We start from the raw sequence: 21,998 nt of genomic DNA on the forward strand, positions 1-21,998 counted from the left end.
AAGAGTCAGTGAAGGAAAATCTATTTGGCTTGTGTTACTTGAGAAACAGAAGGGAAAATAAATCATTTGCCAAAGAGAAAAAAGGAAGTAATGATATAAAAAATTATATCCTGGCCTTCAGAGAACAAAAGAAAGAATCAAAGTGTACTTTGCATTATCACTTTAAATTGCTCTAAAGGTGATTTTTCACAATAGGATATTGTGAGCTTACAAACTCTCACTCCAGCCTTCATTTAAAAAAAATACAATAATTGAAATAAGCATGTGCATTTTTCATTTTTTTTAAATTACTTCAGTTAAAGACTTGAGCAATCCCAGGTACATCTGCTAGTAGGTCTTTATTAACCTCAGTTCCAAACTATTGGTGTCACGAAAGCACACATGTATGCCTTTATCAGACAGTGCTTTCTAGGAGGTTTTTGAAATCCCACAGCACAGTGGAAGCATTACTCCTGGGCAGAGGGGAAAAGAAGGTGGTGCCATTCCAGTAACTGCCAGCTGGGGCACTCCGTTGCAGGTAGAGGCATGCAACATGGCTTGTAATGTGCTTTTCCAGCTAGGCTCCCTCTGGGTTCCACATGGTCCCTGCTGTAGTCAGGGGCAGCTCGCGGACCTAGGCAAACTAGGCAGTTGCCTAGGGCACTGCAGGCACAGGCACCCGATGATGACGTCACGACCATTGACAGCCATGCAGGCAGGGGTGCCAATCGCTCCTTCCGCCTAGGATGCCAGCTGCCACAGCCGACTTCGGCCCGCTCCTGGCTGTAGGCTGGGGCTAACAGCCCCATGTGCGATGAACAGTAGGCCCCCAGGTGAGGCAAGCATGTGCGAAAGGGGCCCATTGGAGGTGCACTGTTATAGGAGAGGTGAGTGAGCTTCAAGCCAGGCTCCTGGTGGGGCATCAGCTTCTGTCTTGCTGCCTTAGCCCTCTCTAGCTGGATGCCAGACACCACACATGCATTTTCTGCAGTACACACTCCTATTGGCAGACCTGGGAAAAAGGCAGGTCACCCAACCAGCCCACCTTCCTCAGGTGCGGGGGGAGGGGAGCAATTGCAGTAGACCAGTGGTCCCCAACCATTTGGAGCTGCTGGGCTCCAAGGGGCGGGGCCGTTCACCCACCAGGAGCCAGAGGGCAGGGACACTCACAGGCTCAGGGGTGGGGCCGCGCATACGCTACACTCCCATGAGCCACGTGCCTGGGGTCAGCAACCCCATGCACTGCGTGGCCACGGGCAGGGCCGCCCATTCACCGCAAGACTGGGGCTGGCGCCCTCCAGAGCCACACGCCCAGGGCTGGCACCCCCCATAGCCATGCACCTGGGGGCGGGGCGGCCAATTTGCCACGTGCCTGGGGCCAGGGCAGCCAATTTGCCGCGCGCCTAGGAGCGGCACTTCCCATGCACCACACACCCGGAGCGCAGGCGGTCAATTCACTGCACGCCTGGGGCCGGTGCTCCGCATGCAGTAGACCAGTGGTATGCGTGTATGCTCAGTGCTCCTGGGGCCGACACCGCGTATGCGCAGTGCGCCTGGGGCTGACACCGCGTATGTGCCAGCCCTGAGAACTTGGCGGGTGCACACAAATGCCCCCGTGTGCCATAGCACCCACGGGCACCATGTTGGGGAACACTGCTCTAGCCCATATGCTAGCAATCTTCACCATGTGACGAGTGTAAACCAACAGAGTGGTTAATTTCTTCTGCAAAATCTTTGAACCAATAAGATACAAAAAAAGATGTGAAGTACCCCTCATCTCATTTCCAATAGATTAACTCTGATTTACTTTTTTTCTGTTTAAGAGATCAAAGCCCACAAGGAAGGAGAGGATGATCATATTTTACAAATAATAGAAATGTTTTATTTTAGGTGGATTTTGGTTCTTGTCAGTAGGTCTTGGCTGAGTACCCTCCTTCTCTCTTATGCATTGGAGAGGGTCCAGTGGAGGGCAACCAAAATGATTAGGGGGCTGGAGCATATGACTTATGAGGAGAGGCTGAGGGAGCTGGGTCTGTTTAGTCTGCAGAAGAGAAGAGTGAGGGGGGATTTGATAACAGCTTTCAACTTCCTGAAGGGAGGTTCCAAGGAGGATGGAGAGAGGCTGTTCACAGTAGTGATGGATGGCAGAACAAGGAGCAATGGTCCCCATTCGCGGTGGGAGAGGTCCAGGTTGGATATTAGGAAAAACTATTTCACTAGGAGGGTAGTGAAGCACTGGAATGGGTTACCTAGGAAAGTAGTGGAGTCTCCATCACTAGAGGTGTTTAAGTCTCGGCTTGACAAAGCCCTGGCCGGGTTGATTTAGTTGGGATTGGTCCTGCCTAGAGCAGGGGGCTGGACTTGATGACCGTCTGAGGTCTCTTCCAGTTCTATGATTCTATGATTTCATAACATGTAGCTCAGTGTTCCTCAAGATGCCTACATTTGCTTCCCAGAAAGCGATGCACCTAGGGGATTACAAGCAGTGCACACTGGTTGCCTGGGGTTACAAGACATTAATGGAGTGCACCTGAACCATTTCCCCCACCAAAATGGCTTTTTGCTTGGGTTTAAAGCTGCATGATCTGAGTCTGCCTTGAAGTGCCCTGGACTTCAATACAAGAGTTAGTAAAATGCAGCAAGGTCAAAACAGAAAACTAACTTGAACAGCAGGTCTGCTTGACAATTTGGAGACAGAGAAAATGCTTTAGGGCAAGATTAACCGTCCAAATGATGAAGCATAAAAATCTTCAGTCTCCTACCCATACTTATGAGGCAGCTTGAATATTAGGTGGACCATTGCCTTGGGCTGTCTCCCTTCCCTAAGGTCTCCTCTGGCTTTTTGACTTGCCTCTGACACTGAAGAGGCTGTGCAGGTGCTGAAATACTTTATGCGCAGCCTGTCAGCAGCAAAGCAAGCAAACGCCAGAAAAGCTGAATAACGGATCGTGGCCTCAATTACCAGGGCTCAGGAAAACAATGCAATTAAAATGATAAATTGGCTGCACCAACAGGCAGGGCGCATTCGGCGGGTTATTTAGTGAAGATTTCCCTCAATTAGGGATTGCAGCGTTTTTTATCCCTCTTTCACCAGCACCCACCAAGCTGCGGGGGGGGGGGGTGCATGGAGCCCGGGGCTCACAGGTACGAGGCCGGGTCAGACAGGCGTATACAGCTGAGTCAGGGGCAACGCGACCCTCCCTATCTCCCCGGCCATAAGGCGGCTCCCAGTCCCCAGCATGCCCCCGGCCCCTAGGAGGAGCAGGCTAGTTACGGGGAGCGTCGCGCGCCGCTGCCCCGGGGACAGGAGCAGCTCGCGCCCCAGGAACAAAGCCTCCGGCCCCACCCAGGCCCTTTGCACCGCATCTCCTGCCACCGGTAGGGAAGGACCTGAAGCGCCGCCCGTAGCCCGGCGAAAGCGACGCGCCTCGGAGCCGCGCAGTGCCCTCGGCCCGCCTGTACCGCGCTGCGCCCCGCCCCACCCCGGGCCCCCAGCCCGCTTGTAGCGCGCAACGCCCATCCCCTTCCCAGCTCTCTTGTGTCATGCAGCGCCCCCCGCGCTAGTCACTTGTACCTTGCACTTCCCCCCGCGCGCTCCCCGGCCCGCTTGTACCGCTGCCTCACGGGCTTAGCGAGGTCATTGTCCTCTCACAGCCCAGCCCGATTGTAGCGCCCAGCGCTCCCCTCCTGGCTGCTAGAAGCGGGGGGACAACAAGGCGCCGCGCTCCCCTAGCGGGAGCTACCCACGGGCCTTACAAGTAGCACTGCGCCCCCCTCCCCCTTGTAGCGCTCTGCAGGGGGAGCCTCGCCCCCCCCCACCTGCTGCAGCCGGCGCAGGGAGAGCCAAGCGTGCGCCTCCCCCGCCCCCCGGGGCCCCTTTGTGCTGCTGCTGCTCGGATCTGCCCTAAGACACGCGGCGGATGCGTCACGGCGGAGGCGCTGCTGCTGCTGCGAGCTACGCGCACGAGCCCATTAACCCCAAGGCAGCCCAGCGCCGATCGATCGCGTCGCTCCCCTGCACCCAACCTCCCGCCCGAGCCGCTCCGAAGAGGCGTCCGAGCCGCGCCGCCATTTCCCAGCGCTGAAACAGAGGGCTCGGAGCCTCCCCCACCTTGCACCCACCCACCCACCAGCCCCGCACAGAGGGAACGGCAGAGGAGCAGCTGAGGTAGGTGCGAGCCGCGGCTTTTCCGTCGCCAGCGATTATTGCTGGGGTGGGAGCTTCATGCCCCTAGCAGCTCAGGGTGGGGAAGGACGTGGAGGGCTTCTCATTGCGCCCCGCTCTCACCCACGTCCTCTGGAGCCGGGCGCGCTCAGAGCAAGAGGAGCAGGGACGGTGCGCAGAGGGGGGCGGTGTCGCTGGACACAAGGATGCAGCAATGGAGACTGTGGAAATGGATTGATGGACGTGGGGCGGTGGCGGCGGCGGCGGGGGGCAGGGGGAGAGGAAGAAGAGAAGCTCTATGGATGTAGATAGGTGGAGAGGTGCAGTGATCCCCTTTGTGGATGGAGAGGACTGTGGGGATGGATGGATACCATTATATGGAAAGATGTTGCGTTTCCGCTGGATGTTATTCAGGGCTTCTAGAAAGCGCTCTGGAGAGGATGCAGTTCACCCTTCGGCTATGAAGGAATACACCGTTGTAGTTAGTCACGCTTAGAAAACAACACCTCCATCCCCAAAACTGTCATGCAGTTACAGCTGATGCCTTCTTAATGACCATTCGAAAGTGAGAGGGATGTTAAAAAGTGGAATTAGGTCACTTGAGATCAACGGAAGAAATGATGCCTGAAAAAATGTATTTTAGGATTTGTGTGTTTTTTGGGGGGATATATTTTTGCCATAATATGTGTTTGAGTAGCACTACGTTATGGTTTTCTTTTTTTTGTATGTGTGCTTGTAGGAAATCCTTTTTTCTTTTTAATCCAGGAAGGATGGTGAAACTAGGGAATAATTTCAGTGAGAAGAGCACAAAGCAGCCCCTCTTGGAGGATGGATTTGACACTATCCCCTTGATCACACCCCTGGACGTCAATCAGCTACAGTTCCCACCTCCTGATAAGGTACAGTAGGCTCCAGTTTGCACTACAGAGAATCACACCCAAATTGCTCACAAAGAACAGGAGAATAATTTCTATAGTAGGGCATTTTAAGGAGTGGCTATTTCTTCACAGAAAAAAAAATTAAACTAATGATAATCACGAACATGTCAATTAAAGTCTTTTTTTTTTTTCATTTAAATGCCATCATGAAAACACTTATTGTAAAAAAAAAAAAATCAGGTATAAGTAAATTTCGCTTTATTTGGTACTGTGGGACACAATGAGGTATTTGCAAGCTTGTTTGTGATCACTTGTCACTCTTTATATTGTAGCCCCATCTTTAGAATCTTTAAGGCAGCTGTGAAAATTCATTGTGAAATACAAGTCTGTTGGCTGTAAGACATCCTACAGTGTGGAAGCATTGCTTTAGGACTCCAAAGGGCGGGTTCAGGCAAAATAGCCACACAGGGGATCTTATGTACCCCTCAGGTGGATCTCAGAAGGGGCTCCATGCAGGCGCCAGATAAACCAACAGGGGAAGTCGTGGATGGGATAGTTACTAGATTAATAATTAATCTATCCTGCCCTCCACAATTCTTGAATACGGAGAGAACTTGTGTGAATGTTTGGGGTTGGGGCTAGTATCTGCTGGTCCAGTCCACAGACTGGAATGTGGATCAAAGAAAGTTTGTATTGCTGCCCCATATCTTCTTGTCCACTTGGAGGAGAGGCTTGTATTCTGCCTCCCTGACAGCTGTTTACTAGTCGCTTATGCAAAGCCTGATTTGTGCAGCCTGAGGATGAAGGACAAATACATCTCAAAACACTTTTCTGACCCTGCACAAATAATCTGATAACACTTATCACTTATGTGACATAATGAGACTGGTTCACGAAGATTTTTTTCAAATATTCTTCCATTTGTATAACTTAAAAACTTAATGGTTTCCATTGTTGATACTTTCTGGAGCCACAAATTCAGACTGGCAAATGATGATTAAATATATTTGGTAACAAATTTCACGGTGAGTTTATGCTTTGTAATCTTTGAAGGCTTGATTCTTTTCTTAGATATATGGTAGATATAGGTTGCATGTCTTGAATATTTCATATGTTCTTACACTAGGAAAAAAAGAATAGCTGTAAAACTGTCTAAAAATGTTTATGTATGGTCTATTTATACCATTGACACTTCTGTCTAGGATGTGATCACCAGTTGGCTGACACTTTACATAGGATTAGCCCATAGCCTTAGAATCCATATCTGCTCTGAGTTACATGTGTGTAATTCCTGTACTGATGGCAGAATTGGACACTTAGGCTTTAAAACTGTTGCTGTGGCTGATTGTGTTTGCTGTCTGGTGACCAGGCAACCAATTAGCAGGGTCGTACATTCAGAGGCTGAACTTATTGAGTATGTGTGTTATATTACTTAGCTGCTAAGCAGAGCCTTGAAGCAAGAATCCCTGTGGTCCACAGGCAGCAGCTTCACCAAAATGGAGTCTCCGTGGCTAAGCCAGTAAAAACTGTGCTGAGTTTTTCTACTGGAAGTTGTTCTTTTATTGGTATGTGGTCAAGTGGTACTGGGCAGAACTCCCACTGCAGACAACAGGAGTTATGTGAGCAGAACCAAGGGCAAATTACATGGACCCAAAGTCGAACAGAAGACTCAGACATTTGCTTAGCATTTCTTTTTTTCCCCACTGCTCAACTATGTGTGTTTCCCTTCATTTGTGCAATTATTTACACATGAATATAAGAGTATTTTATAGGTCTCTATAGGTCCTTTTTGTGCTCAGCTGGTCCTAGCCATGTAAAATGCTTCTTAGTCTCAGTCGTGATGAGGGATGGTTGGGACATTATTAACCTAACATTCAATGAAGGTGCAAACATCTTTGTGTAGATTCTTGTGTTAGTACCCTTCCTACCTATTACCTTTTATCCTTATCTGCTTCATTTTAACTATCCAATCTTCAGGTGCTTACTGATGGCCAGTTCTGCCTTCCTGTTTTTCCCTTTCATATTTTCATACCCCCTTCTCCTTGTTTCCCTTCCCCCCTCCTTTTTTTCCTTTCCCCCCTCTCTCTCTTCTCCCCTATTTATTTTGGGTCTGCACATCCTAAACTCAATACTCCGGTCATCTGGAGAAGTGGGCTAAGCCCACGAAAGCTCATGATACCATCTACATGTTTTGTTAGTCTATAAAGTGCTACCAGACCATTTGTTGTTTTTTAAGCTTATCTTGTAGGTCACTGATACAGTCTTAAATGTTCTATCTTTAATAGCTCTCATAGTAAAGGTGCCAGTAGTAGTAAGGATTGATAGAGATCAAATTCTGAAGTATAAGTATAGCCATGTGTAATATGGATAAGTACATACTTCACCTATCCATGCTTATTATGCAGTACAAAGCTCTAGTGTGGGAGTGAAGCATAAAAAACTTTGTGAAGAATAGTGATTTTAACTCTTAGAATGTGATGGTTTTGACAGTTCCTAAATTAAAGACTGAATTGATTTAAGTATATTTTTGGTTATATTAAACAAAAGAAAACATTATATAACCAGACAGATAAAACTATGTTCATTGTCATTTGGATATGATTTTGATTGCCTGAGACTAAGCAACATAATGAAAGGGGGGAGGGACAGCGCATTAAAATGGGAAAAATAAAAAAAAGCCATTGAACATAATTATAATCAAAATGAAGATAAGATGTATGGAAAATAGTTTCCAATAACTCAGCACATTTTCTAAAGGCAATCATTTTGTGTTGTGGCATTAGACCCAAACCATCACACATTCAAGACACTGCTTAAGAGAAGGAACTGGCTGTAAAAGTAGGCAAACCCAAAGGTTTCAGTTCGGGCTCTTGGTTAAGTGTCACAGTTCTGCTTTCAGAGGTATATAGTTCCCATTTTATCTAAAGACAGTATTGGGGGTTAAACCAAATTAAGACTTATGGGACTTGAGGAGAAATCTCTTTATGGAGGAGGCTTGTGTGAAGCTAATTACCATGGGTAAATATATTTTTTAAAAAGCTAGCCTAGTACTTGAACAATATCACAGCATACATACAGAACAAGGTAGGTAGATAGGTGGATGGATGGATGGATGGATTGACCTACAGAGGGCATTTTACTTCTTTCAATTCCAGAATGCTTCTGTGAAAGAATACTGCTATTGCTACTATGTTATTATTGACAGAATTTTTAAACTGACCTCTTAATTGACTATCTGATCCAGTCAATCTCTGGCTTGAAACCTCACTAGTTGAATTCTCCTGAAGCTGATTGAGATGACCATTGTGACACTCTGACACTATCCTGAGCAAACCTTATAGAATTAGATAAACTTTATTGAATTAAGTTAAATATTATTGATTTAGGGTTTAATACCTTTGGGGTACATTGTATTAAAAATGCAGTTGTGTATGTGTTAGGGTATGTCTACACTACCCTCCTAGTTCGAACTAAGAGGGTAATGTAGGCATACCGCACTTGCAAATGAAGCCCGGGATTTGAATTTCCCGGGCTTCATTTGCATAAGCGGGGAGCCGCCATTTTTAAAACCCCACTGGTTCGAACCCCGTGCAGCGCAGCTACACGGGGCACGAACTAGGTAGTTCGAACTAGACTTCCTAGTTCAAACTACTGTTACTCCTCATTTCACGAGGAGTAACGGTAGTTCGAACTAGGAAGCCTAGTTCGAACTACCTAGTTCGTGCCCCGTGTAGCCGCGCTGCACGGGGTTCGAACCAGCGGGGTTTTAAAAATGGCGGCTCCCCGCTTATGCAAATGAAGCCCGGGAAATTCAAATCCCGGGCTTCATTTGCAAGTGCGGTATGCCTACATTACTCCACTAGTTCGAACTAGCGGGGTAGTGTAGACATACCCTTAGTGTGTATCTTTTCTAGTAAGGATGGGGAGGCCAACATACTTCCTTTATCAACCCTCTGAAACCCACCTCCCCAGAAAGACGCACAAATATGAGTTCAAACTAGATTCTCCAGAGACCAACAGACAAAGGAAGAGTTTTGGGATAAACATCTGGCTTTAAGCTGGCTCGTGACCTTTTTCCTAATGGGCAGGACCCTGGTCCACAGAGGGCCCCAATCCTTTGGGAAGTATTGGAAGGACTGGGCCTAATGAGGCCCCATAAGACCAGGTGCTTGTTCTGAAGTGAAGCTGTGATGAGCTTGTAACCAGAAGGAATCCTCTTGGGTGAGGTGTTGAAGGACTGCTCCTGACAGTCTCCCTGTTAGGGAGATCTCTAGTAAGCTTATTAATATACATATAAGTACTTTCATTGTTTTTTTTCCCCCCTCTGTAGTGAAGAAAATAGGCTTGCATGGGAAGTGTTATGTGGTACCTTATAATGGTACCAATTACATCTGGTAACAGTCTCGGAAGAGAAAGCGTAACTCACACACCTAGGGCTCGTCTACACTGGCCCCTTTTCCGAAAGGGGCATGCTAATTTCACAGGTCGTAATAGGGAAATCCGCGGGGGATTTAAATATCCCCCGCGGCATTTAAATAAAAATGTCCGCCGCTTTTTTCCGGCTTTTAGAAAAGCCGGAAAAGAGCGTCTACACTGGCCCCGATCCTCCGGAAAAAAGGGCTTTGAAGTAGGAATAAGAGATCCTCCGGAAAAGGGCTTTTTTCCGGAGGATCGGGGCCAGTGTAGATACTCTTTTCCGGCTTTTCTAAAAGCCGGAAAAAAGCGGCGGACATTTTTATTTAAATGCCGCGGGGAATATTTAAATCCCCCGCGGATTTCCCTATTACGACCTGTGAAATTAGCATGCCCCTTTCGGAAAAGGGGCCAGTGTAGACGTAGCCCTAGTGCGGTTCATTGGCCAATGCAGTGGCATTTAGATCACAGCAACAGTTAAGACCAAGAAACCTACAGGATGGGCTGGGAGCCAGCTGGCTTTTCGCTCAGAGGGTAGAGGCTCCTATACTCTGCTCCAGAGGTCTCAAGTTCAAATCTGCCTGGTGGTGATTACAAAAGTAAATAGGGGTCCTTGGGCAACCTCTCTGTGCTGGGAATAACACAGTGAAGACAGGGAACTGTGCAACCTGGAAATAATCAGAAGGGAGATAGATGTGAATCTCCGCCATGAGTATCATAGGTGGGAGAAGGCATTGCTTTCCCAAACTGCCAGGCTGACTCCACCCCAGAAGGCCTACTGAGGGTCAGAGTGTTGCTGCAACAGGCAATGCAGCACTAACAAAATGGATCATTTGTGGAATAGTTTTTCTATTATATGCTCCCTTCAAATTCCTCAAACACATGGAAGGGAAATTCATCAGCATTTGCTAGTTGAAAAAGGGTAAAATTGATAAGAATATTTTAATTTTCATGTCCTCCATGAGGCAGTTATATGTAATAGGAAATATACTTATTTAGTTAGCATCAGTGGTATGTTTGCCAGTGAAAAAAAATAAAATGAACTTGAAAAAATTACTTGATGGTTGGGACCCAAAGTATTTATACCGTACACACGATTGTCATTATCTTTATACAAAATATGCCTAACATTTGAAAATGAATAACTCACTCATTAATATTCTTGCAGGAGAATAGGGCCATCCTGAGGCATATGCAGCTGCATAGGACACCACTAAATTTTGGGCAACTGGTGCCCCAAATTTAGTGGTGCCTTATGCTGCTGGCTTTGGTGGCCCCATCCCCTGGCCGCGCTCCTGCTTCCCCATCCTGCGGGCTCAGCGACTCAGTGTCGGGACTCTGGTAGCCTCCATCCTCATACCCCACAGGCTGAGCATCTAGCTTCTGCTCACCAGGTGGTAGTGAACAGCGTGAGCATGGGCTGAAGGACTTAGACAGAGCACAGGGCAGCCACGCAGTCAGTGGCTGCAGAAAAATGGCACTTTCCCCTTCAAAGCACCACTTTTCTCCAGCAGGCATTTGCATGGCTGCCGCTGCTCCTCTGGCCCATGCTTTCACCACCCGCCATTGCTGGTACCTCCCACTTGCAACATATGTCTAAGGACAGGACACAGGATTATAGGCAGTGCCAGCTTCAGCGGCCCCACTCCCTATCTGCCTGCTCCCCCTCCCTCAAGCTGCTGGTGAACCTGCAGGTGAGCCTCCCTCCCTGCTCTGCTCCAGGGCTTGACTTCTGGTCTGGTAGAGTTGGTAACCCCTTATCCCCACAGATTCTATCTTCTTGCAGCCCTCCCCCAGGAGTAGCTGCTCTCCCCATGGGGATTAAGGAAATCCTATGCAAACACTTGGAAGGTAATAAAGTGATAGGGAATAGCCAGCATGGGTTTGTGAAGAACAAGTCATGCCAAACTAATCTGATAGCTTTCTTTGATAAGATAACGAGCCTTGTGGATAAGGGAGAAGCGGTGGATGTCATATACCTAGACTTTAGTAAGGCATTTGATACGGTCTCGCATGATATTCTTATTGATAAACTAGGCAAATATAACTTAGATAGGGCCACGATAAGGTGGGTGCATAATTGGCTGGATAACCGTAGTCAGAGAGTTGTTGTTAATGGTTCTAAATCCTGCTGGAAAGGGATAACAAGTGGAGTTCCTCAAGGGTCTGTTTTGGGACCCGTACTGTTCAATATCTTCATCAATGATGTAGATATTGGGATAGAGAGTATGCTTATTAAGTTTGCAGATGATACCAAACTGGGTGGGGTTGCGACTTCTTTGGAGGATAGGGACATAATTCAAAATGACCTTAGCAAGTTAGAGAAATGGTCAGAGGTAAACAGGATGAGGTTTAATAAAGAGAAATGCAAAGTGCTCCACTTAGGAAGGAACAATCAGTTCCATACATACAAGATGGGAAGTGACTGTCTAGGAAGGAGCATGGCGGAAAGGGATCTAGGGGTCATAGTGGACCACAAGTTGAATATGAGTCAACAGTGTGATGCTGTTGCAAAAAAAGCAAATATGATTCTAGGTTGTATCAACAGGTGTGTTGTAAGCAAAACTCGTGAAGTCATTCTGCCGCTCTACTCTGCACTAGTTAGGCCTCAGCTGGAGTACTGTGTCCAGTTCTGGGCGCCACATTTCAAGAAAGATGTGGAGAAATTGGAAAGGGTACAGAGAAGAGTGACAAGTATGATTAAAGGTTTAGAGAACATGACCTATGAAGCCAGGCTTCATGAACTGGGCTTGTTTAGTTTGGAAAAAAGAAGATTAAGGGGGGACATGATAGCGGTTTTCAAATATCTAAAAGGGTGTCACAAGGAAGAAGGAGAAAATTTGTTCCTCTTGGTTTCTGAGGACAGGACAAGGAGTAATGGGCTTAAAGTGCAGCAGGGGAGGTTTAGATTGGACATTAGGAAAAAATTCCTAACTGTCAGGGTGGTCAAATATTGGAATAAATTGCCAAGGGAGGTGGTGGAATCTCCCTCTCTGGAGGTATTTAAGAACAGGTTAGATAGACATCTGTCAGGGATGGTGTAGGTGGAGCTTGGTCCTGCCTTGAGGGCGGGGGGGCTGGACTCGATGACCTCTTGAGGTCCCTTCCAGTCCTATTATTCTATGATTCTATGATTGGTAGTGTCGATGCTGGGCTGCATAGGGCACCAGCACTGGTAGGGACAGCTGTGCAGGAGAAAAAAGCTTGGTTTGGGTTTTACTTTTCAGAAGAATCCATTTCAAATGCTTACTGGCCTGTAAAGACAAGGGAGCTGTACCTCAAGTGATAACCGGTTGAATCTACTAATTTAATGCAGTATGATTGCATCATAAATTTATGAATGCATGCCCACATAGGAGGGAATGGCACAGCTATCTGCCTATGCATACGTGAATTAAGCATGGTAGAATTAGAAACAACACAAGCCCAATTTACATAGAAATCATACAGGGATGGGAAGCTTACAAGACAGGAAGAATGGCATGACGTTATCCTACCTCTTGAAACAAGTTCTTTGGGCTTTGGAAGATAAAAGTAAAGATGGACGCCACTTATGACATCCCCTACTAGATGGACACAAGAGACCAGAGTATTTGCAATCTGAGAAGGACAAATCCTAAAAGTAGGGGTGAGAGAAGGAATTGGAATTGAATACAGATATGAAGGAATTGGAATTGAATATAGATCTTTCCTGCTTAGGAACAATCTTTTGCCTAAATTGACAAGGGAGGCCAGCACTTTGTTCTTTTGTGGAAGGTTCTAACTCAGGAAAAGTCAGCCATGCCTTGAAGAACAACTGGTTAGCATAGATGCTGGAACTATGGGTCTGCGGTGAGGGTGCAGCAGCACCCCCGGCTCGAAGTGGCTAATATCATCTGCACAATAAAATTTATTCCAGCACCTATCTTGAATAAAGCCTGTATCTTGCTGTATTAATTTTATACTTTTAGAAGTGTACTTAGTTTTGTTTTATTTGTGTAACTTTATAGTTGAACTCATTGAATCCTTTTTCTGTTTAATAAGTTTTTAATTTTTACTCAGTGCTTCATTTAAAGCAGGTGTGGGGAACCTAAGGTCCAGGAGTCTGATGTGGCCCCTGGCTTTCCACACAGCATGGGGAGTCCACACTGGAACTCCAGTCCCCATGCCACACACCCTCCACCCCCCAGTATGGTACTGGAGCAAAATCTACTAACCTGGGCTCCACTAAGCTCTGGTGTGAGAGGAGAATGTGAGGAGTGTCTTTTTCCTTCTCAGTTGGGGGCAACGTCAGTGAAGGTTTTGGGTTTTTTTTCTCACTTGTGTGCAGCCCCTGACTAACTTTTTCTGTGAGTAAGTTGGCACCTGACCCAAAAAAGCTTTCTCAACCCTGGTTTAAAGGGAAGTGTATATTTACGCTAGATAGCTTAATAAGCTGTGATTTCTGTGTGTGTCTCTTTTTTAGAGGAATAAACAAACAATATTTTATTTCCCTGAACTGTCCAGGAGAAGACTGCACATTGAAGAACAGAGTTTTGGGAAAACTTGGGAGTGTGTTGTGGTCACCTTTCAAGTAGCTACCAGGGTTCAGAGCTGCTGAACCAGAGGTGTCTAGTACACAGTCAGTCATGGTGTGATCTGCATGCTGGTTGTGTGTGGCCCCTGTTGGAAGTTAGAACAGGAGTACGTTATAAGCTGTGCGCTTGTGCAGCCTTTCAAGAGTTATTCAAATGCTGCCTAACTGATTAGCAGAGTGTCCACAGTTAGGTTTTGTGTTTCTATTGGTGGTGTGCATGCCTTGGTGTGAACACACAAAAAATTCACACATGGACGGAAAAAAATATGCACATGGATGGAAAAGATTAGAGGGAACATTAATTGTGAGGCACCCAGGACAGGTGGTGTCATAACTTCTCCCTGATTCAGATTGCACTCCTGAATGTGGCAGTGGTATCCTTTTTATTGCATTGGGAAATTCAGATTATTTCATAGGTAAAGTTATAACCTGGAAGATTTCCATATCTAGTACAAAGCTAGTTGTTTGAGGGAAATAAGCCTTAGAATGTACTGATTTAACTAGTGATCACTTCTTTTGTTGTTGATGTTTTTGATAAGGTTGTGGTCAAAACAAAAACAGAATATGAACCTGATCGCAAGAAAGGAAAATTTCGTACTCCCAAAATAGCTGAATTCACAATCAGCATCACTGATGGAGTTTCTGAAAGATTTAAGGTAAGCAGGACTTTCTATGATGTTTATAATTCAGTTACTGTTAATTACCAACTGTAGTAAAAGAAAACTGGATTTAAATAACAAAGATATGGCAGAAAATTTTAAAAAATTGAGTGCAATTATGGTATATCTTAACATTATTAATTAGTACCATCTCCTGTAGTCCTTACATTCAAGTTTTCCACTCCTTACTTTGACAAAAATCCCACTGAAGTTTCAGTCAATGGGAGTTCAGCATGATTAAGTGGTGAATATCTTATGGACTTGTAACTCGCATTATGTGACTAATACCCCCATTAGTGTTAGAGGATAAATATTACATGGGCATTCCCTTTCTTTTTTGCTTATTTTTTATCATATTGAAAACATTCTTTTAAAGGAGCAGTCTTTTTCCCTAGTATTTTTCCTTGTGATAGTTGATGACTATAAATGCATTGAGTGATTTGATGGCTCAGGAAATTAGTAACAGAGCTGTCTGCCACCAGCTTACTAGTTCAGATGTATCCCTTAGTATGGTGGTTTTATGAAAACTGTTACCCTCTGATGCCTCTTCATTGAAAGTGGGTGGCTTAAGTACATTTCTTGGTGAAAATATATCCACATCACACCCTTTGTTGGGATTGTGACAGAGGTGAAGGATTTAACAGATTAAAAGACTTGAATCACTCTCCCCATAGAGGATGGAGTTCCTCGAGCCATATTATCAAGACACAGTGATGAAATGACAGCAACAATGCAAATTCTGTCAAATTTCTGTTTCCTGTGCTATGGCACCTTGCACAGACATTAAGTTCAGGCAGAAAACAGCTTAAAATATTTAGTAGGTGAAGGCAGTTTAGTGCACAGACTAAAAAGTGGCTGAAAGGTTTAAGGTTTAGTTTGGAGATAAAATGTTGGGCTGAAATAAAGGAGCATATTCTCTTCCCAGTGCATATGGGCAACTCCCATTAGTATTAATGGAAGTTTTATGGCACATCAACATGCTCTTAAGCATGCAGAATAAAACCGTGATACAGAAAGTTCTGAGAGCAGATTTTGGCCCAAAAAGGTATATAGATAGCTTTCACTGAAATCAAAGCAATCTGTATGCATATAACCAACAGTAGAATTGGAGTCTTTGTGCCTGTGCTGAAAGAGAGCTGAGCAAATAAGATCTCTCTAAGCAACAAGTAAATTGCTTGTCTCACACTGTAGTGTAGTCATTTCTAATTTATAGGGCTGTGCAGTTAGAAGCAAAAGCATTTTATGTAGCATTTTTATGTACTTTTGGATGGCATACTTGAAACAAAATGTCTTTTAGATATGACTTTACAATTACCACTCTGGGATTAATTTCAAACTACAGGGTTGCTAGGTAGTGCTGCTAGGTAACTGCTGCATCAGAGAGAGGTTTCTGTAAGATTTTTCTATCTCTAGGGGTTTGCATGATGAATCACACTATGGCTGTATGTCTAGGTTTCTGAAGGGAGGACATGCGGGTTGACCAGTTAGGAAAATTGCAATTTAGTTAATAGAAGATAGTAGTTTTATACAGAACAATGAAGCCCTAAAAATGTTCCTCAATTTCCTTATAACAGAGGTAGGATTAAATTATGCTGCTTTGTAACATTTTAGAAAGGACTGACTACTGCTTTAGCAGAGACGATTGTCGTATTCTCCACTCCCAGTAGTAAACAGTTCATGAATAATTGATGACATTTCATAAATATGCAGATAAAAAGAAGAGATTGTTATGGAGTTTTCTCCTGGGTCCTTATTAATTGTGCACCATCATGTTAACTGCTGCTGTTGATTCTGAGAGAGCAAAAGGATGTTTGTTTGAAAGTTAAATATTTGCTATAATTATAAAGCACATTATTTAACTGGTGGGATATTGACTTTGGTTTGTGTGAATGAAAAAGCTTCAGAAGTTGTTTTAATGACTTGTACATCAGCTATGCATCTACTTTCTATGGACTAAAAACATAATACTGTACTAACAATATAAACAAACAAATTTACTAATAATTCACATGTGTATTCCAAGATGTTAGTCCTTAAATAAAAACAGATTGTGTTTTTGGGATTCAGTAGTGCAGATCATCTAAAGCTGTGCTGCTTAAGAAGTTCCACATTATGGCAAACTATAAGCAGTCAGTATGTGCATATGTCATGTACCTCATTTGTTGCAGCAGTTGGGTGAATATGAAGTTATAAAATATATTCTCTGCATTCAATCTATACTGTCATAGGTATGATAGAGGTCAAATTGTTTATGGAGTAGAATTAAAGTATATTTTTCCCTAAAGCTTAATTAGATGTATACAGCTAGACTCTGATCTATGACTTCAATGCAACTGAAATTAGAATTTGGTTCAGGTGTCCAAAATGGGCAGAACATGAACACTGTCTGTATAGGATGGGGTGGGCAATAAGATGGAGGCAGTTTGCTAGGATTAGTCCCTGGTGGGCCACCGCTGCTATATTTATCTGTGGCTTCCACAGATGCAGGCACTTGCAGCTCCTGTTGGCTGTGGATTGCCATGGGAGCTGTGGGAAGCAGCACTGACTGGGATACCATTTCTTGCAGCTCCCATTGTCGGGGAACAGCGATCCGCGGCCAATGAGAGTTGCAAGTGCCCATAACTGTGGAGTCGCAGATAAATACAGTGGTGGCAGCCCACCAGGGGCTAACCCTAGCGAACTGCAGACAGCCTGGGGGCTTGTTATTGCCTACCACTGGTATAGGTCAACTCTATTCTGGTTTTCCACAAGTAACCACTCCTGTATGGATATGAATTTAAATGGCTAGTTATGAGTGGTTCTCTTCCAGTTTACCAAGTAAGTCCTGAGCCTATACTCTAACATAATGTCAGGGGTCCCTGTACTGTGGAAGGGGCAGCATGTCAGCTGAGAAATCAAATTGACATTATGACCATTTGGTTAGGAGCGCAGGGTGTGTTTTACAGCACTGTTAGCCTGCAGTGTTCTAGTCAGACTTAGTCTTGAGTAATTATGTTTTGCCTACTTTAAATTCTCTTGGAATTTAAACAGAATGCTATCTGTTTAGCATTGTTGTATTTCCTCCCAGACATGCCTGCATTCATTGGTAAGTAGAGTATATGTGTAGGTTGTGAATCATGTGGATGAAACTAAAGGTCAATACAAATTCTTTTTGTATGGCGCTGCATGTGCATTACAGAGAAATCAGAAACAAGGACTACAGTCTAAATTGCTTAATATGGAGACGTAGACTGGGGAATGGAACATGGCTAAGCAAGTGGCTGAGCAGGGAAACCTGGAATATGCTGTGTTAGTTTCACATTTACTAACATGAATGCTTTTAGGAGGAGAGGAATAGGATTTATATGCCTCCTGAAGGCTGGGTCTCCTCGCCTCTCCCCCCCCCCCTGGAATTTCTTCACGCCACAAGTTTGGGAACCCATGATATAATGGGTTAACAAAAGGCTCCAGGCAGAAAGGGGCTGCTTGACACACAGTGTGGATGTGAGGACTCAAAAGGAGCAGTAAGCCAAGTTTTGCAGGACAAGAAAAAGTGCAAGGAGAGAAGAACTGAAACGGCGGGAGCTAAATTGGATATGGCATTGAAACAAATTGACTTTTAGCTAAGGTGGTTAAATTTAATTCAGAAGGGGATGGGAAATCAGGAAAGGATTTGAAGAGGGGCAGACAGTGTTGGAGCAGTGGATAACTTTGCAGTAGCATTTTAGGTTGATTGAAAAGAAGCAAAATAAATATCAGCAAAGAGAGGGAGGTTGCAATAGTTAAGGAGACAGGTGAATACAATTTAGACTTTTTTTTTGCAGCTGTGGTGTAGGGGAATGGATTGATAAAATGTTATACCTGTTGGATTGCTATTCAGACTTTTTAATTTTTGTCTATCCTTTTTCTCTGTTTAATTGTCAAGAATCTATGAGGGGTTTTTCCCCCAGTATTTCCAAACTCCATATTTATCTGTCTGTACTAAGAAACCTTAGTTTATTTGACAGTCAACTCTTGACTCCATTATTACATAGTAGGCATCTGCCAACATTCTCTGACTACTGACAAGCACCCCCCCCCCCCCTTGCTGCTTGGATGCTGCAAAAACTGTAGGGAATCCCTGTCTGTATAAACAGAAGTCTCAGAACTGAATAGTCTGTGTTTAGAAGAGGACGGGAGTCCTGGCTCCAGCTTCTCCTGCCCTTTCAATAGGGTTGAGGATAGCATTACCAACTGTTTGGTAGCTTGCTTGGGGGCTTGCTGAACCTGTCCTGGGCAGATGGAATGCTAGAGTCTGCTGCCTCCCTGGAAGATCAGTTTGACCTTCTTGAGGGAAGTTTCCCTGAAACCTTCCAGGAATCATCTTGGGAGCTGTAGAGCTGCTGCCTGCTCTCTCCCAGAGGTGTCCAGCAGTTCACTGGAACTTCCCTACTTTCTGAACCCTGATTTCATCCCTGACATGACTGACCAGGGCTGGAGAGGCAGGCCAGCTTTGTCCATATCAGTTCTTTAACCCGTTTGTCACCAGTGCAGGGTTTATAAACTTACCACATTTACTTTGGCTAGTCTTCTACTTAAAATCTGTTCCGAAATGTGTCATATGTTTAATATGTTATCTCTCTTGTTTTGAGCAGTTACACACCAGTTCTCTCTAAAATCAGCTTGAAAAGGAGTCTCTCAAGTGAGGTGCAACATTTAGGTTTTTTTCTCTAGTAATATATTTTAAAGAACAATGTAATAGAAATATTTTACACTAACTATTTTGTACTTATAACAATTGTTTTAAGCAGCAATTACTCCTGTTCAATGGTGGAAACCCAAATGCTTCCCAGGAGAGTACTTAGGCATGTACGCTCACTAGCACACAAACACTCCACTCCCACTGTGTCGATACCTCAGGCACTCCGCCAACAGGCTGCCATGAGCAAAAGAGATGCAAAGTCCCCTTGGGGAAAAGAGCAGCTGTGTCTGTATCAGAATTTCTACCTTCTTCCCCCCTTTAAACAAAGGATGAGAGTGAACTGTTGCTAGGACCTTCCTGTGGGAGGAAGAAAAGAACCCTCCCCTAGGTGAAGGAAAGGATGAAAAGCTGTTGTGGAGGGAAGCAATCAAGTGACTATTTGGAGCAGCTTGTTCCATTCCTTTGCCTCCATCCTACCACCCCTCAAATTGCAGAGGGCAAATTGGTTATTCTTGAGGTGGTTGGCCAGGGGGATTAAATATGGATTGAAGGGGGCAGTAGGTGAGAATCGCTTTAAGGATGGGAATTTGCATCAGAAGGATCAGTTAGGTGAGGAGTGGATTTCTTGCCAGATGATTGGATGAGAGTCTGGAGTGTTGTTCTGGCATATCAAAAGGAAGATTATTATGTGATCAAGGGAAATTTGGCTATTGGAAGAGGAGATATTAATAGGATTTAGGGATGTCAACATGTAGACTACACGATTAACTGATAAGCCTAGGCTTATCGGTTAATTCTGTCAGCTACACACATTCCCTCTCCACTTCCTGTCTCTATCTTTTAAGTCAGCTCCCCACAAGCACCAGATGCACCTCTCCCCTCTACCCGCAAGCTGCTGCCTCTGATAGAAAGGCAGCAAAGTGGTGGGGGGGGGGGGGTAGGTGGGAGCTGATACACATGGGGAGCCAGGTTTTAAGCTGGCTCTCCATGTGTGCTGGCTCCATGGACCCACCTGGTCCCACCTTGCTGCCTCCTACAAAGGCAGCGGGGAGGCAGGAGCCAGACCCCCCCCCCCCCCCCCCCCGGTTCCCAAAGAGGCTAAGAACTTAGTTCAGATTAATTTCTCACTGCCGCATGTAGCCGCGGGCAGTCAGTTCAAACTAAGGGGATTTAAAAATGGCACCCGCCCGGGAACATGCAAATGAAGTCCGGGATATTTAAATCCCGGGCTTCATTTGCAAGTTCGAATGCCTACATTACCCACCCTAGTTCGAACTAGGGGGCTAGTGTAGACATACCCTCCGAGAGTGACTGAATGGGGTGGGAACTGAGGGGAGTTCAGATTGTAATTTAGGGACCTTATTATTCCCCTGGCATATACAAGGAGTAACGTGCATCGTGGATGTCAGCAGAATGACAAGAGGTTAAGAGACCTAGTTAGGTTGGATGTAGCCAGCAGATTTCTAATTAGGAGTTTGGACATGTAGTCTGGTTGTAAATTGCAAGCATTGCAGGCATCAGAATTCACATTTGAAAGCCATTATGAATTGGATAGGTAATATATTCTATAATAAAGTGCAGGGCAGTGGTAAGACCTGGGAACTGGGGGACCTGGTATCTATTGCCCATTTTCACATAACTGTGCAATTGGAAAGTCATTTAGGACCTGGTCTGCAGCAACACTGAGCACACTGAGGTCAACGAATAGAGTTGCCAGCCCTCCAGGATTGACCTTCTCTCCCAGGGTATGTCTACACTACCCCCCTAGTTCGAACTAGTGGGGTAATGTAGGCATACCGCACTTGCAAATGAAGCCCGGGATTTGAATTTCCCGGGCTTCATTTGCATAAGCGGGGAGCCGCCATTTTTAAAACCCCGCTGGTTCGAACCCCGTGCAGCGCGGCTACATGGGGCACGAACTAGGTAGTTCGAACTAGACTTCCTAGTTCGAACTACCGTTACTCCTCGTGAAATGAGGAGTAACAGTAGTTCGAACTAGGAAGCCTAGTTCGAACTACCTAGTTCGTGCTGCACGGGGTTCGAACCAGCGGGGTTTTAAAAATGGTGGCTCCCCGCTTATGCAAATGAAGCCCGGGAAATTCAAATCCCGGGCTTCATTTGCAAGTGCGGTATGCCTACATTACTCCACTAGTTCGAACTAGGAGGGTAGTGTAGACATACCCCCAGTGACTACTGAAAGCAATCCTGGAGATTTTAAGAAAATGACAGTCATGTTGGAGGAAACCCCCCACCCTGGAATAGATTGTCAGAATTGGCAACCCTATCTGTGAAATAAGTCAGTAGTCAGCACCTCTGAAAATCGGTTCCCCAGCACCTGATTCAGCAAGGTGCCAAACACCTACCAATCCCAGTAATATTGCAGGATGGGCCATGGCTCAGACCAGTTGTCCATTTAGCCCAGTATCTTGTCTTCCAACAACTGCCAATGCCATATACTTCAGAGGGAATGAACAACACAGGCAGAGCGATCCATCCTGTCATACTCTCTCAGCTTCTAGTAGTCATAGGCTAGAGAAGCTCACACCATGGACTTGTGTATCTAACCATCTTGGCTAATCGCCATTCATGAGCCTATCTTCCATGAATGTACCTACTTTGGGTGTGTCTAGACTACAGGGTTTTCAAAAAAAGGGGCCTTTTTTCGGGGGGGGGGGGGGAGGAAACCTTC

At 45.2% G+C, this 21,998-nt stretch overlaps 1 protein-coding gene across 3 annotated transcripts in view; it reads left to right on the forward strand.

The window, feature by feature from the left end:
• The first annotated feature begins 3,766 nt into the window (after positions 1 to 3,766).
• The window catches only part of NSG1 (neuronal vesicle trafficking associated 1), a 35,245-nt gene continuing 17,013 nt past the window's right edge, over positions 3,767 to 21,998 (forward strand). The window contains exons 1-3 of one of the 3 annotated variants that reach the window (XM_006128194.4): positions 3,767 to 4,147; positions 4,884 to 5,043; positions 14,530 to 14,646. In XM_006128194.4, coding sequence (XP_006128256.1) covers positions 4,915 to 5,043; positions 14,530 to 14,646 — 246 coding nt within the window. In that variant the 5' untranslated portion in view covers positions 3,767 to 4,147; positions 4,884 to 4,914. Of the gene's footprint in view, positions 4,148 to 4,476; positions 4,779 to 4,883; positions 5,044 to 14,529; positions 14,647 to 21,998 lie in introns of those variants that run through there. The other 2 variants (XM_006128193.4, XM_006128195.4) reach the window with 2 other exon arrangements.

The sequence above is a fragment of the Pelodiscus sinensis genome, chromosome 5 (assembly GCF_049634645.1).
Source record: "Pelodiscus sinensis isolate JC-2024 chromosome 5, ASM4963464v1, whole genome shotgun sequence".
NCBI lineage: Eukaryota > Metazoa > Chordata > Testudines > Trionychidae > Pelodiscus > Pelodiscus sinensis.